This window comes from Triticum aestivum, chromosome 3A, assembly GCF_018294505.1.
Source record: "Triticum aestivum cultivar Chinese Spring chromosome 3A, IWGSC CS RefSeq v2.1, whole genome shotgun sequence".
In the NCBI taxonomy this organism is placed as follows: domain Eukaryota; kingdom Viridiplantae; phylum Streptophyta; class Magnoliopsida; order Poales; family Poaceae; genus Triticum; species Triticum aestivum.
Genome location: NC_057800.1, coordinates 485,911,726 through 485,924,198, shown reverse-complemented (window position 1 = coordinate 485,924,198; position 12,473 = coordinate 485,911,726). Strand labels below are relative to the sequence as shown.

General features: G+C 48.4%; 1 protein-coding gene across 1 annotated transcript in view; it reads left to right on the top strand.

The window, feature by feature from the left end:
* The first annotated feature begins 306 nt into the window (after window positions 1-306).
* Window positions 307-12,473, top strand: part of LOC123056944 (uncharacterized) — a 35,107-nt gene continuing 22,940 nt past the window's right edge. The window contains exons 1-3 of the mRNA XM_044480154.1: window positions 307-1,245; window positions 2,011-2,104; window positions 5,695-5,704. Of these exons, the coding sequence (XP_044336089.1) occupies window positions 658-1,245; window positions 2,011-2,104; window positions 5,695-5,704 (692 nt within the window). The 5' untranslated portion in view covers window positions 307-657. The remainder of the gene's footprint in view (window positions 1,246-2,010; window positions 2,105-5,694; window positions 5,705-12,473) is intronic.

The following is a 12,473-nucleotide window of genomic DNA, read 5'->3' as shown; positions in this document are numbered from 1 at the left end:
CCGGGCTGCATCTCTCCCCTCTCCTCTCAGACCAACCCGCTCTCCACAGTCTACTACCTACCGCCAGGCCCAACCTAACCTCTCTCATCAGCCCGCGGCCCTCCTCCCGCGCGCGTCCGAAGTCGGTCCCGGACCCGACCCGGACAGTCGTCACCGTTGGATCCGTAACATCCCCAAACATCTACAAAATATCACCGTTTCCTTATTCGGGCTACCTAAGCTACTTTTCTCGTCCGTCCCATTATGATCGGAGGGACCTTATACCCCCTAAACCTATCCGGCTTGCTATATATAGTGGCAACCCTAGACTAATCCCTATATTTTAGCCCGTATGTCCCATCCATCCCATCATGCGCCGCCACCCACTCAAATCTCTCGGGATCCATTCCCCAACCCAAGAAGCCTCTGACCCCCTCCTGGTTTTCAGCGCAGCCGCACCTGATCCCCTCTCCTCCCTCCATGGAGTCGTCATAGCCGGCGAACCCAGCCACCAGGATCGGCCTCCTCCCTGTCCTTCCTCCTCCTTCCCGAGGTTTCTTCTCCTCTAACCTCTCTCTCCCTCCCGTTCCTCTCGCAGGAGCTCGCCGCCGCTGCCGTGGATTTGGAGGAGCGCCGCCATCGAGCTTAGTCCGCGGCCACCGTTGCCCGGATCCAGCAATGGCCGACCTGTTTCACACGTTTCTCTGCCCGCCGGACCTCCCTGCGTGCTGCTCCCGTCCCAGGCCGCCAAGCCACGCCATGGATGCCACCACCAGGACCTTCGCCTGTGCTGCCGCCATGGATTGGATTTGGCCGGAGCGGCTCATCCGCCTCACCTCCCGTCCTCTGCTACCTTCCTCGCTCGGATCCGAGCCGTCCCGGAGTCCCCTCGCCGGAGTCCTTCTCCATGACGCTAGGCTGCACTGCCTCCGCCTTGGTGCACCTTTCCCCTGCCGCTTCCTGCTCATGGCCGCCTCCAACCTCTCCAACGGCGCCTCGACCTCGCCACCACGTCGTTGCTCCGGCCAACTCCGGCAAGCCGCCGGCGATCTGGCCACCCAGGACGCCCCTGCCTCCTTCCTCGTTGTCGCTGAGTTCCCCTGCTTCGTGCCTCTGCTCGCACCGCTGCCAGATCGAGCGAGCGAGGAGAGCGCTCACGTTGACCCTTCCCCGATTGGACCAATGCAGACCGACCCAGCGCGCCTCCTCCCGTGCCAGATCGCAGCCCAACCGGTCCACCTCACCATCGACTGGGCCTTGGCCTTGGTGAGCGCCCCAGTGCCTAGCAGATTAGGCCCGTTCATTGTTTTTTTCCTGCCTGCGAATTTAGCTATTTATCCAGAGTTTGCTGTTTTACAAAAAAGACCCTCATGTTCATGCATTTAATATCTCACAAACCGTGCATCGGATTAAAATAAGTTATATATGAAACTTGTTTAGAATTTTGTGTAGATTAATAATTTGCCACTTTCATCCATGTCTAAAATGTTTAAAATGTTGTTTGTTTAAATTTGCTTAAATAACTTGCTAAAATGCTTTAATTCATAACTAATTAACCGTAGCTCGGTTTTAAATAATCTTTATATGTAATTTGGGTAGAAAAATGCATAGTTTAACATGGTGGCATCATTTTGCATGTTTAACAACTATAAAATAAGGTTTAGGGCAGAACAGTACCAAACCTAATATATGCATATGAGGATTTTCCGGAATTGTTGTTCGTTGTTTCCGGCCTCATTTAAACTTTCCTAGATTAGATAGTTTCATCATGCTTCACCTCTTGCCATGCTAACAACATTTAACCTTGTTGGGTACATAAACGAGAGAGAACTAAATAAGTCATGTGGTGTTTTCTTCAATATGCAACTCAGTTGCATAATGAGCTCCACTTAATTTGTAGGATTGGTTGTGCACTTTCCCATGCCATGCATATTAAAACCGGACATGCATCATACTTGATTGTGCATCATGCCATGTTATGTGGTGGTTGTTTACTATGTTGTGTTCTCCTTTCTGATGTTGCTTCTTCAGGTTGGATCCGGTAACGTCGCGTTTGTGAGGACCCGTTCTACTATGTCCGTTTGTCTTCTTCATGAACTCGTTCTTCTTCCTTGCGGGATTTCAGGCTAGATGACCATACCCTCGAAATCACTTCTATCTTTGCTTGCTAGTTGCTCGCTCTTTTGCTATGCCTATGCCGCGATACCTACCACTTGCTTATCATGCCTCCCATATTGTTGAGCCAAGCCTCTAACCCACCTTGTCCTAGCAAACCATTGTTTGGCCATGTTACCGCTTTGCTCAGCCCCTCTTATAGCGTTGTTAGTTGCAGGTGAAGTTTGGAGCTTGTTCCATGTTTGGAACATGGATATTTTGTTGGGATATCACAATATCTATTATTTAATTAATGCATCTATATACTTGGTAAAGGGTGGAAGGCTCGGCCTTATGCCTGGTGTTTTGTTCCACTCTTGCCGCCCTAGTTTCCGTCATATCGGTGTTATGTTCCCGGATTTTGCGTTCCTTACACGGTTGGGTTATAATGAGAACCCCTTGACAGTTCGCCTTGAATAAAACTCCTCCAGCAATGCCCAACATTGGTTTTATCATTCTCCACCTAGCCTCTTTTTCCCTTGGGTTCCGCGGACTCAAGGGTCATCTTTATTTAACCCCCCCGGGCTAGTGCTCCTCTAAGTGTTGGTCCGACCGAGTAGACTGCGGGGCCATCTCGGGGCAACTTGAGGGTTGGTTTTACTCGTAGGATGTCTCATCTGAGTGTGCCCTAAGAACGGGATATGTGCAGCTCCTATCGGGATTTGTCAGCACATTCGGGCGGTGTTGCTGGACTTGTTTTACCATTGTCGAGGATGTCTTGTAACCGGGATGCTGAGTCTGATCGGATTGTCTTGGGAGAAGGAATTTCCTTCGTTGACCGTGAGAGCTTGTGATGGGCTAAGTTGGGACACCCCTGCAGGGATTTGAACTTTTGAAAGCCGTGCCCGCGGTTATAGGCAGATGGGAATTTGTTAATGTCCGGTTGTAGAAAACCTAAAGTTGATCTTAATTAAAATACACCAACCGCGTGTGTTACCGTGACGGTCTCTTCTCGGCGGAGTCCGGGAAGCGAATACGGTGTTGGAGTTATGCTTGACGTAGGTTGTTCTAGGATCACTTCTTGATCATAGTTGTTCGATCATGCTTTTGCCTTCTCTTCTCGCTCTCATTTGCGTATGTTAGCCACCATATATGCTAGTCGCTTGCTGCAGCTCCACCTCATACCTTTTACCCTTCCTATAAGCTTAAATAGTCTTGATCGCGAGGGTGTGAGATTGCTGAGTCCCCGTGACTCACAGATACTTCCAAAACCAGCTTGCAGGTGCCGACGATACCATGCAGGTGACGCAACCAAGCTCAAGGAGGAGCTCTTTGAAGATCTTGTCCTTTGTGTTGTTTCGTTCTAGTCGATCAGTAATGGAGCCCAGTTGGGGTCGATCGGGGATCTGTGTAGCATTTGGGGTAGTCTTCTTTTATTTTGGCTCCGTAGTCGGGCCTTGATTGTAACTGGTTGATGTAATGCTTTATTCATGTATTGTGTGAAGTGGCGATTGTAAGCCAACTATGTATCTCTTTCCCTTATGTATTACATGGGTTGTGTGAAGATTACCTCACTTGTGACATTGCTTTCAATGCGGTTATGCCTCTAAGTCGTGCTTCGACATGTGGGAGATATAGCCGCATCGAGGGCGTTACAGTATATCAACAAGTACATGACTTGTTTGTGGGACTATGCATTGTATGATGACTGTCCTAAAAGGTCCCTAGTCGCAAGGGCTGTGTGGACACGCAGCTGACTAGACTAGCATATGACACGGTAGATGGCTCGGTCTCACTAGCCGTTGAGCATTGGATGTTAACCGGATAATATTGACTTGGAAAGGTCTGGTCAGATCCAACATAGTCAGATCCAAGTCGAGATAAGGTCCTTTTTAGTCGGACAGACCCAACTGTGAGACACAGTGATATGTCATCTGTGAGTCTCTAGTGCAACATATGTTCTATGTCGTAAGACTTGAGCTGACACATGTACTTGGGATGGTGAAAGACTTGGTTTGGGCCGACCAAACACTACTCCGTGTCTGGGTAGTTACAAAGGTAGGTTTTCGGGCTTGTCCAGACCCATGCTGCGAGACATGGTCGAGCAAGATGGGATTTGCCCCACCGATCAGGAGAGATATACTCTGGGCCCCTCGTGTGATCCGACCAGGATAAGCATGGCCATGCGACAGGGATTATGAGATAATCCAGTTTGGGTTGGCATCATTGGAACGAGAAAGAGGTTGGGCTAGCACAAGGATTACAGACTTGCCTTGAGCCTGACAATATATATCGTGTGGCAAAGGGAATGAAAGTGTGATGTACAGGTTCGCCAACCGGCTTCATAGTCTGCTTGGTGGTCGGCACGCCTTGCTAGAGGCCACTACCAACCAATCAGGTGGAGGTGATCTGACCTGCGACCAAGCCAACTTGAACCTAAGGGATCGCGCGCTCAAGAGAAGGAATCTGTCAGGCCTGATCTGACTCCACTAGTTAGATGTGATCCTACTCAGCCTCGGACCCCGGCAGAACAGCTTTTGGGCTTTTAGGATCCGTGCGAGGCCCAGGTGTTGAGCCCGCGACGGATGCCTATATGTAGTGGAGGTGCGGCACACTTATTGAGTTGATCGCTTCGGTGCGGTCGTTAGGGCTTTTGCATGTGTTGTAACTAGCCACCTCCACTCGTCATCGGTTGTGTGATCGGACCTAGCAGTCCGCCGCACGATGTTCCTCCTGCACGCGCGGATACCGTTAGAGGTGGTGCACTTGCGCCGCTCTGGCGAACCTGTTCGCGGGATTCGATCAGCTACGTGGGAGATCGACGAGGAGGAGACGATTCCGGAGACACGCTGCCCCAAATCTACTTCCACTGCATGGTAACGATCCATGATCCATCTCTGTAGCATGTTCCTAGATGTTCTTTGGGTAGAAATTTTTTAATTTGCAGTCGACGCACCATACCGTAGAACCCAACAAATTTAACCATAAATAACATGCAAGTATCACTATTAGATCAGTAATTTAAATGTAAATATTACATCCGAGATAATCGAATGTTCAACCTTAGTGGTTGTAGAAACCTTAGTAGCACCCTAGGTCATGAGTTCAACTCCTAGTAGAAGCGGGTTTAAATAGGTCTCGGAAAAAATTATGGAATAAAGGATTGTAGGTGGTTGCTCTATAGTAGATAGTAAAAAATGGATGTTCAACAAGTTTTTCGAATTCAATGATCGAGTCAGAATCGACACAAGTCATCCCACACACTGTTGCCCTTGGGCTTCATCCAATAATGTACTCCCTCTGGTCAGTTTTAGTCTGCATATAAGTTGTGCCCGAAGTCAAAGTATCTATACTTTGACCAAATTTATATAAAAAAGTATCAACATTCACGATGCCAAATCAATATTGTTAGATTCCTTATGAAATATAGTTTCATAGTATATATATTTAGTATTGTAGATGTTCATATTTTTATATATTGTCAAAGTTTGCAAAAAAAAATTGACTTACACAAATCTATACGCGAAGTAAAAAAGACCGGAGGAAATATGAGTGTAGGACAAATATGAGTGTTTCGAGGGTCTGTGTTGAAGATGACCTTACTGACTGCCTTTGTTCTAGTTCTCGTGAGGTGCTAGATTTGTGGCATGGATGTTTAGGCAGGCACCCAGTTTCTGCAAAATAACAACGGCTGATTAATTGATGTAGTACGAACTAAGCGCCAATGTGTTTGCCGACGGGGACGACCCTTGAATAGCTGCCAAATTAAGGTGCTTAACGTATCTATGCTATGGCAGTCATCAATAGTATGAACCATCCGGACTGTGTGCTACCAATATCACGTGAAGAAAAGGACAGGGGTGATTAACATTGTAGGGGCCTGGGAGCCTCGAATTGGCCGGGAACAGTGAATGAACCTGGACTTTGGTCCAGTGACACACCTTTGTTTTGGTTCGGACAGTGACTAGGATGGTTATTTTCATCATCCTGCCCTTGCCGGAATTAGGGATGGCAATGGGTACCCACGTACCCTGCGGGTAAAAACCCATCGGGTAGAATGTGTATGGGTATGAGATCATGTAACCCATACCCACATACCCATGTACCCATATAAGATCTATATGAACTCAAAATTATCTCTGCACTTTATCATGAATTTGTGAACTCAAAATATACGATTGTGTGATGATGTTTTGATGTGTTGTTGTTTACAAGAAAGTGATGTTGTTTATTAAATATGATGTTGTTTAAAAGTGTGTTGTTGTTGTTATAATCTATTCTTGTTTATAAATTATAATTATATGTTGTTTTTATGACTATGAGTAGTTCAAACTGATGCTTTGCAAACATGGGTAATTTTACCTATGAGTACCCATATACACTGTCGGGTAACGGGTATGGGAAAAAAAATTATACCCATTGATGGGTATGGGTAAGCTCAGAGGGGATGGGTAAGGGTATGGGGTGGCTCCACCCATACCCAAACCCTGCGGGTGCCATCCCTAGCCGGAATCGTCAAAATATACTGATTTTTTTGTCTCGACATGCATTTATTAAAAAGAAAAGAATTGCTCAGTTAATAACCAACCGAGAATCAAATTGTCCAGTTAATTATGAAGAGACGGTCCAGTCTTTGTTTCTGTGTCTATAGGTTGGATCCTTTCGATCTACGGGTCTCTTCATCCGTGACGGTTGCTGTTCTGACGCGCTAGTCATATGAGGCCTTAGCACAACGTCTTCCCGACTGTTTACTACAATAAAGTTTGTCCGGCTCCGATGAGGGTGGGGCGTTGACGGTGGCGCGCCTTCTGCTCACTCCAGTGCTTGTAGTCATCGCTAGGTGATCTACGGATCTGAATGCGTTCTTTACTTTTGGTTTTCTTTGTACTATCTTAACAACTACTGAATACATCGGAAGTTTTCTTCGTAATTCTTTTTATGAAGAACCAAGCGAAAACCATCACAACGCTGAGCGGTACACATAAGAAACCACACACACACACCACTCCAAAGAGGGCATCATCGTCGTCACTTCTCCCCTGAAGGCGGCATTGTCATCCCTAAACTCTGAGAAAACGACACCGACTTCGCCATTAGCAATCGTCGACTCAACCCACACTATAGCAGACGTGTGAGGCTACATGGAGATCTGCACAAAAGCTCAGCCACCTGCGGCCAGACAACACATCTCTGACTCTGGCTGAGAACTCTGAGGACAAATCCAGGCATAGCAGGTGCCAAGGAAGATTACTATACGGGCCACCTGCAATTAGTCATCGTACACCATAGGGCCCGCTGCCGCAACTTCGACCCCATAGCAACAAACAAACGAGGCAGTACCATGGACATGCCAGAGAAAAGTCGACTACCACAACCTTTGCCGCGTCACCGACATCGCTCCCACCATCATCGTTGCCACAGAAGTCCGGATGCCACAACCGTCGCAAACCACGGTCAATATACCGGGTTTGGAATGTGACATAGTCCATCGCAGATTGGATGACCTAGAGTTACTGGCATGTGGGGCCTTAAGTCATCTAACATTACGTCGGCCAATCTAAGCTCATCGTAGTCGATCTCTTTTGATTTACATCAGTTTTATAGGAATTCTATGTGATAGTATTTTATAGATTTTTTAACCCTTTAATTTGCAATCTATACAAGATTAAATTCTATCCTTTAAGGGGAAAAGAAACATTAGCTCACTCTAAAAGAAAATTCTAATATGTAAACCGATTGATATATCCTTTTCTATTTATATTCATAGAATTTGAGATGCATACTGTCGGTGTCAAAACCGGCGGATCTCGGGTAGGGGGTCCCGAACTGTGCGTCTAGGCGGATGGTAACAGGAGGCAGGGGACACGAAGTTTTACCCAGGTTCGGGCCCTCTTGATGGAGGTAAAACCCTACGTCCTACTTGATTAGTATTGATGATATGGGTAGTACAAGAGTAGATCTACCACGAGATCAGAGAGGCTAAACCCTATAAGCTAGCCTATGATATGATTGTATGTTGTCCTACGGACTAAAACCCATCGGTTTATATAGACACCGGAGGGGACTAGGGTTACACATGGTCGGTTACAAAGGAGGAGATATACATATCCGTATTGCCTAGCTTGCCTTCCACGCTAAGTAGAGTCCCATCCGGACACGAGACGAAGTCTTCAATCTTGTATCTTCATAGTCCAACAGTCCGGCCAAAGGATATATCCGGCTGTCCGGAGACCCCCTAATCCAGGACTCCCTCAGTAGCCCCCGAACCAGGCTTCAATGACGATGAGTCCGGCGCGCAGTGTTGTCTTCGGCATTGCAAGGCGGGTTCTTCTCCAACTTTCAAGTGTTCGTAAGCAGTGTCCGGCTCCATAAATGTTGAACCTCTTGGCTTCTGTGCCCAATAAGGGCTATCTCCCACGCGTCGAATGAATACGAGGCGCCAGGGCGTTTTTACATTCGCCCCCCTAGCCAGATAAATAAATTGTCTATTAAAGGGATGGGGATTCTTAGATCCGATCCATATCATCCTCCCCCAGCGAGAATTCATCAGAGCGTGCTTCGGAAAGATCCATTCCAGCATGGCCGACCTCCGCAGCTCCTCCTCCCGCCCCCGTAGCCCTAAGCCCGGTGATTGGGAGAGGTGTTCAGTCCCGCATAGTCGATTAGTCGAGCTGCAGACTAAGGGATTTCTCCCTCCGGCGTATATGGTGCCCGTTCGAGCCGGGCTCGCCACCTACAATGGCGGGGCGCAAGCGGAGAGCCTTCCTTGTCCCTCCATGGGGGAACGGGTCTGCCTTGTTCCTTATTTACTAAGGGGACTCGGATTTCCAATTCATCTGTTCCTCCGCGGGCTCCTGGAGTTCTACGGCCTCCAATTACATAATCTCACCCCTGCCTCCATTCTACATATCGCCGGCTATGTTGCTCTCTGCGAGTTGTTCCTGGGCTGCGAGGCTCACTTCGAGCTGTGGAAAAGGCTATTCTGCCTTGTCCCTCGCACACAGAGGGAATCACTTTATCAAGTGGGCGGAGCCGAAATATGGCGCATCGCCGATACCGGATACCTGTCCGGTACCCCGAAGAAGCCGTCCGAAGACTGGCCTTCAGAATGGTTTTATATGGAGGACGTCCCCCTTCCGGACCCTGTTCGGCGGGGTCTTCCTGAGTTCAACAATGCTCCTCTGAAGAAGCGCCGAAGTTGGCGCCCACGGAGCCCCCAGGCGGAAGACAACGGAGAAGTCCTCTATCTGATGAACCGGATCAAAGCACTGGCTCAATCAGGATTGACAATAATCGAAGTTATGTCGATTTGCATAATGCGGGGAGTGCAGCCACTTCAATATCATGGGCACCCCTTGTGGTGTTATAATGGGGCGGATGACGCCACCCGCTGCGGGCGTAAGGGTCAGGGCAATGCTGCCGCTCTAGCGAAGATTCTATCCGAACTGTTCAAGGGTGAGGAGGAGGAGTTCACCCGTATCAAGCCACGGGATGGATTCTCCATGTACAATCCTCCAAGCTGGGTAAGTTATATCCCCCTGCTCTCATTTTCCCGCATTCTTTGTCGTAAGTATTCACCTTGCCACTTTGCGGCAGGAACTGCGAAAAGCCATAAAGGAGGTCAGCAGCCCTTCTACACAACCGAAGGACCCTAACCGGGCCCTCGACTCCGGACTCGAAGAAGATTCGGTTATATCCGTGGAGCTGATAGACCGGCAGTTCTATCAGTTAAGCTGCGACGATGCCATGGTGGCCATTACGGTCGACTATCCCGGACTGCTCCCTACATCACACGTAAGAAAAACCAAAAATCCCAACTCCAAAACTAGGATCCCCTTTTAGACACTTCACCCACCATATACACATGGCATTTTACAGGGAAGGCATCCGGGACGCCCTGCCGAACCCGCGGCAATGCGCCAATAGTAGGCACCGAGGCCGGGTAGGCCAAAAAGGAAGGCGGTCAGGACGGAGACACCGGCGCAAAGGTATAACAAATTCCGCTCTGTGGTTATCGTCTTTTTTGAAATATAACGACGCCCTTGTTTCTTTAACAGAAAAAACGCTCGCCGGAATATGTCTGGCGATATTACTAATCATGCTTCCACCAGCCAGGCGCCAAGACCGGACATAGAGGCGGAAGCCGATATGGGGCAGGCGCCGAATAACCCCCCTACAGAGGATGCGGATAGATTATCCGCTACAAACTCAGAAGTGGAAAGCGCCATGAATCATAGGCGCCGCCGGGCCGTACTCCGCGATGCTTGTTTCTCACCAGAGGCGTTCGACGCCTTCAATTCTGGAGAGGCATACCTCCGTGCTGCTCAAGATGGTCTAGCCAGAGCCACGGATCAGTATGTAAATGATGTACAGGTGAGTAAATCTGACGATTTATATGTATCAGTAGCCCCTGAGACTTGAAACAGTTAGCAGAACTGATTTAAGGATCATCTTTAATGTGCAGGTTCTTACAGAGAAGAATACTAGGCTGTCCCAGGAGCTGGAGGAATGCAAGACCCAACTGGGGGCTGCTCTTGCCGCATTGCAGGAAAAGAAAAAAGCCTCCCGCTGGTAACATTTACTTTAAAGAATGGTGGTTACCATATAGTGTGCGGCGTGTCTGCAGATCTAACAATTGATTTTGCAGATGAGTCCGGAGAAAGTCCGGGGGACCAACATGTTATGCGACAGCTAGAGGCTAGCAAACGCTTGCTGACTAAGATTATGCTGGAGAAAAACAATCTTCAAGACGCCAACATTAGGCTGAACGTGGAACTAAAAGACGTTCGGGGCCAGCTTGCGGACTCCGAGAAGGAGAATAAGAGGCTTCGTCGCGGCATTTTTAGTAAGTGTTTGAATGAATCCTTTTTATAGGAATTCGGCGAAGAAGCTGTCTAACAGCGTTATGTCTGTAGGTATGCTGACGGGTCATCCCGCGGAGGAAATTCCCGGGTCTGCGGGTGATCTTCTGTCCGAGCTGTCACATCTGCACGAACAAGTTCGGCAGGTGATGCAGGAAGTTGCCCAGGCCTTGTGGCCGTTCGTCTCCCTGCCAGAAGGCGTTGCAGAGCTTGCGGAGAAGCTGAAGGGAGCACGGCGGCGCTTCCGTTTATGGAAGATATCAGCCTGCCGACAGGGTGCCAGAGAAGCCTGGGCCATGGTGAAGACGCGGTATACCAAGGCAGACCCAAATCACATGGCCGAGGTCGGACCTGTGGGGCCCGGCGGAAAAGAGATCCCCGTTAGCTTAGTTTATGGGCAAGTAGAATTAGCCGCAAAGTATTCTCAACAGGATTGTCAGCTGGACCGCCTGTTGGATGGTATAGAGGAGGAATTTAGTCAGTCTGCATGACTATGTAATTAAAGTGACATGTATAATGCCTTCTAGTCGGATTGTAGATCATTTTTCATTGCGGACCTTTTCGCTTCAACTTCCGGGTTCAATAGTCCGGAGTGAATCCGAATACCTGCTCAGTTATATAAAACCGGGGTATGCGTGGAGACCAGGCGTAGGGGTCATTAGTGCTTTATCAGACAAGTGCCCAACTAGTTATGTTATATTACATGTGTAGTAAGAAACATCTTCCAGGGAGAATAGTTCCGTTAAGGGTTCCTTTCCCTGGGTAAGCATGCCCTAAAGTGCATGTCCGGACTGCGATAAGAAACACAGAAAAAGTATCTAGGGGCAGATATGGACAATAAATAAAAATCATCTTTTGTTCACCGACCGAATATTCCCTTAAGAACGCTAGCTTTCGGCTTCACCCAGTCTGAGGTACACATCCGGCTGACCCGGCAGTAACAATCGCAGAGGTGCTCCCCTTATGCCCTAGCCGAATTAACGGGAACGTAGGGCATAAATACAAGAGCCAGGCAACCCAGCTTGGCCAAAACTTAAGTCATATCGATGCATATAATGGTGAAAAAAGGTACATGCGGAAGTATAACACATGTGTTGGGCGTGAGGCCCAGATAAATAATTTAAGCTTCTGTGAAAGAAGCCCCCAGGTATGAAGAGTGCGGCTAGCGCATCTGTAATGTACAAGCGAGGCACAAGGTGACCCTTGAAGGCCTAGAGAAATAATAAGAGAAAGAAAGAAAGGGAAACAAGACAGATGATGTATATGCAGAAAATGGACAAAGGGAGGGGACTAACATAGAGTCCGGTGCTAGGCGTAGAATCTTCGGAGCCTGGCCGCGTTCCATGGGTTCGGCTCGAGTCGACTAGTCGATGCATCCCGCAGTCGGTACGCTCCACCGGTCAGAACTTGGTCAATAATGAAGGGACCTTCCCATTTGGGCTCGAGCTTGTTCTTTTTCTTATCCGGCAGGCGTAGAACTAGTTCGCCAACGTTATAAGTTTTGGCCCGTACTTCTCTGCTTTGGTATCTGCGAGCCTG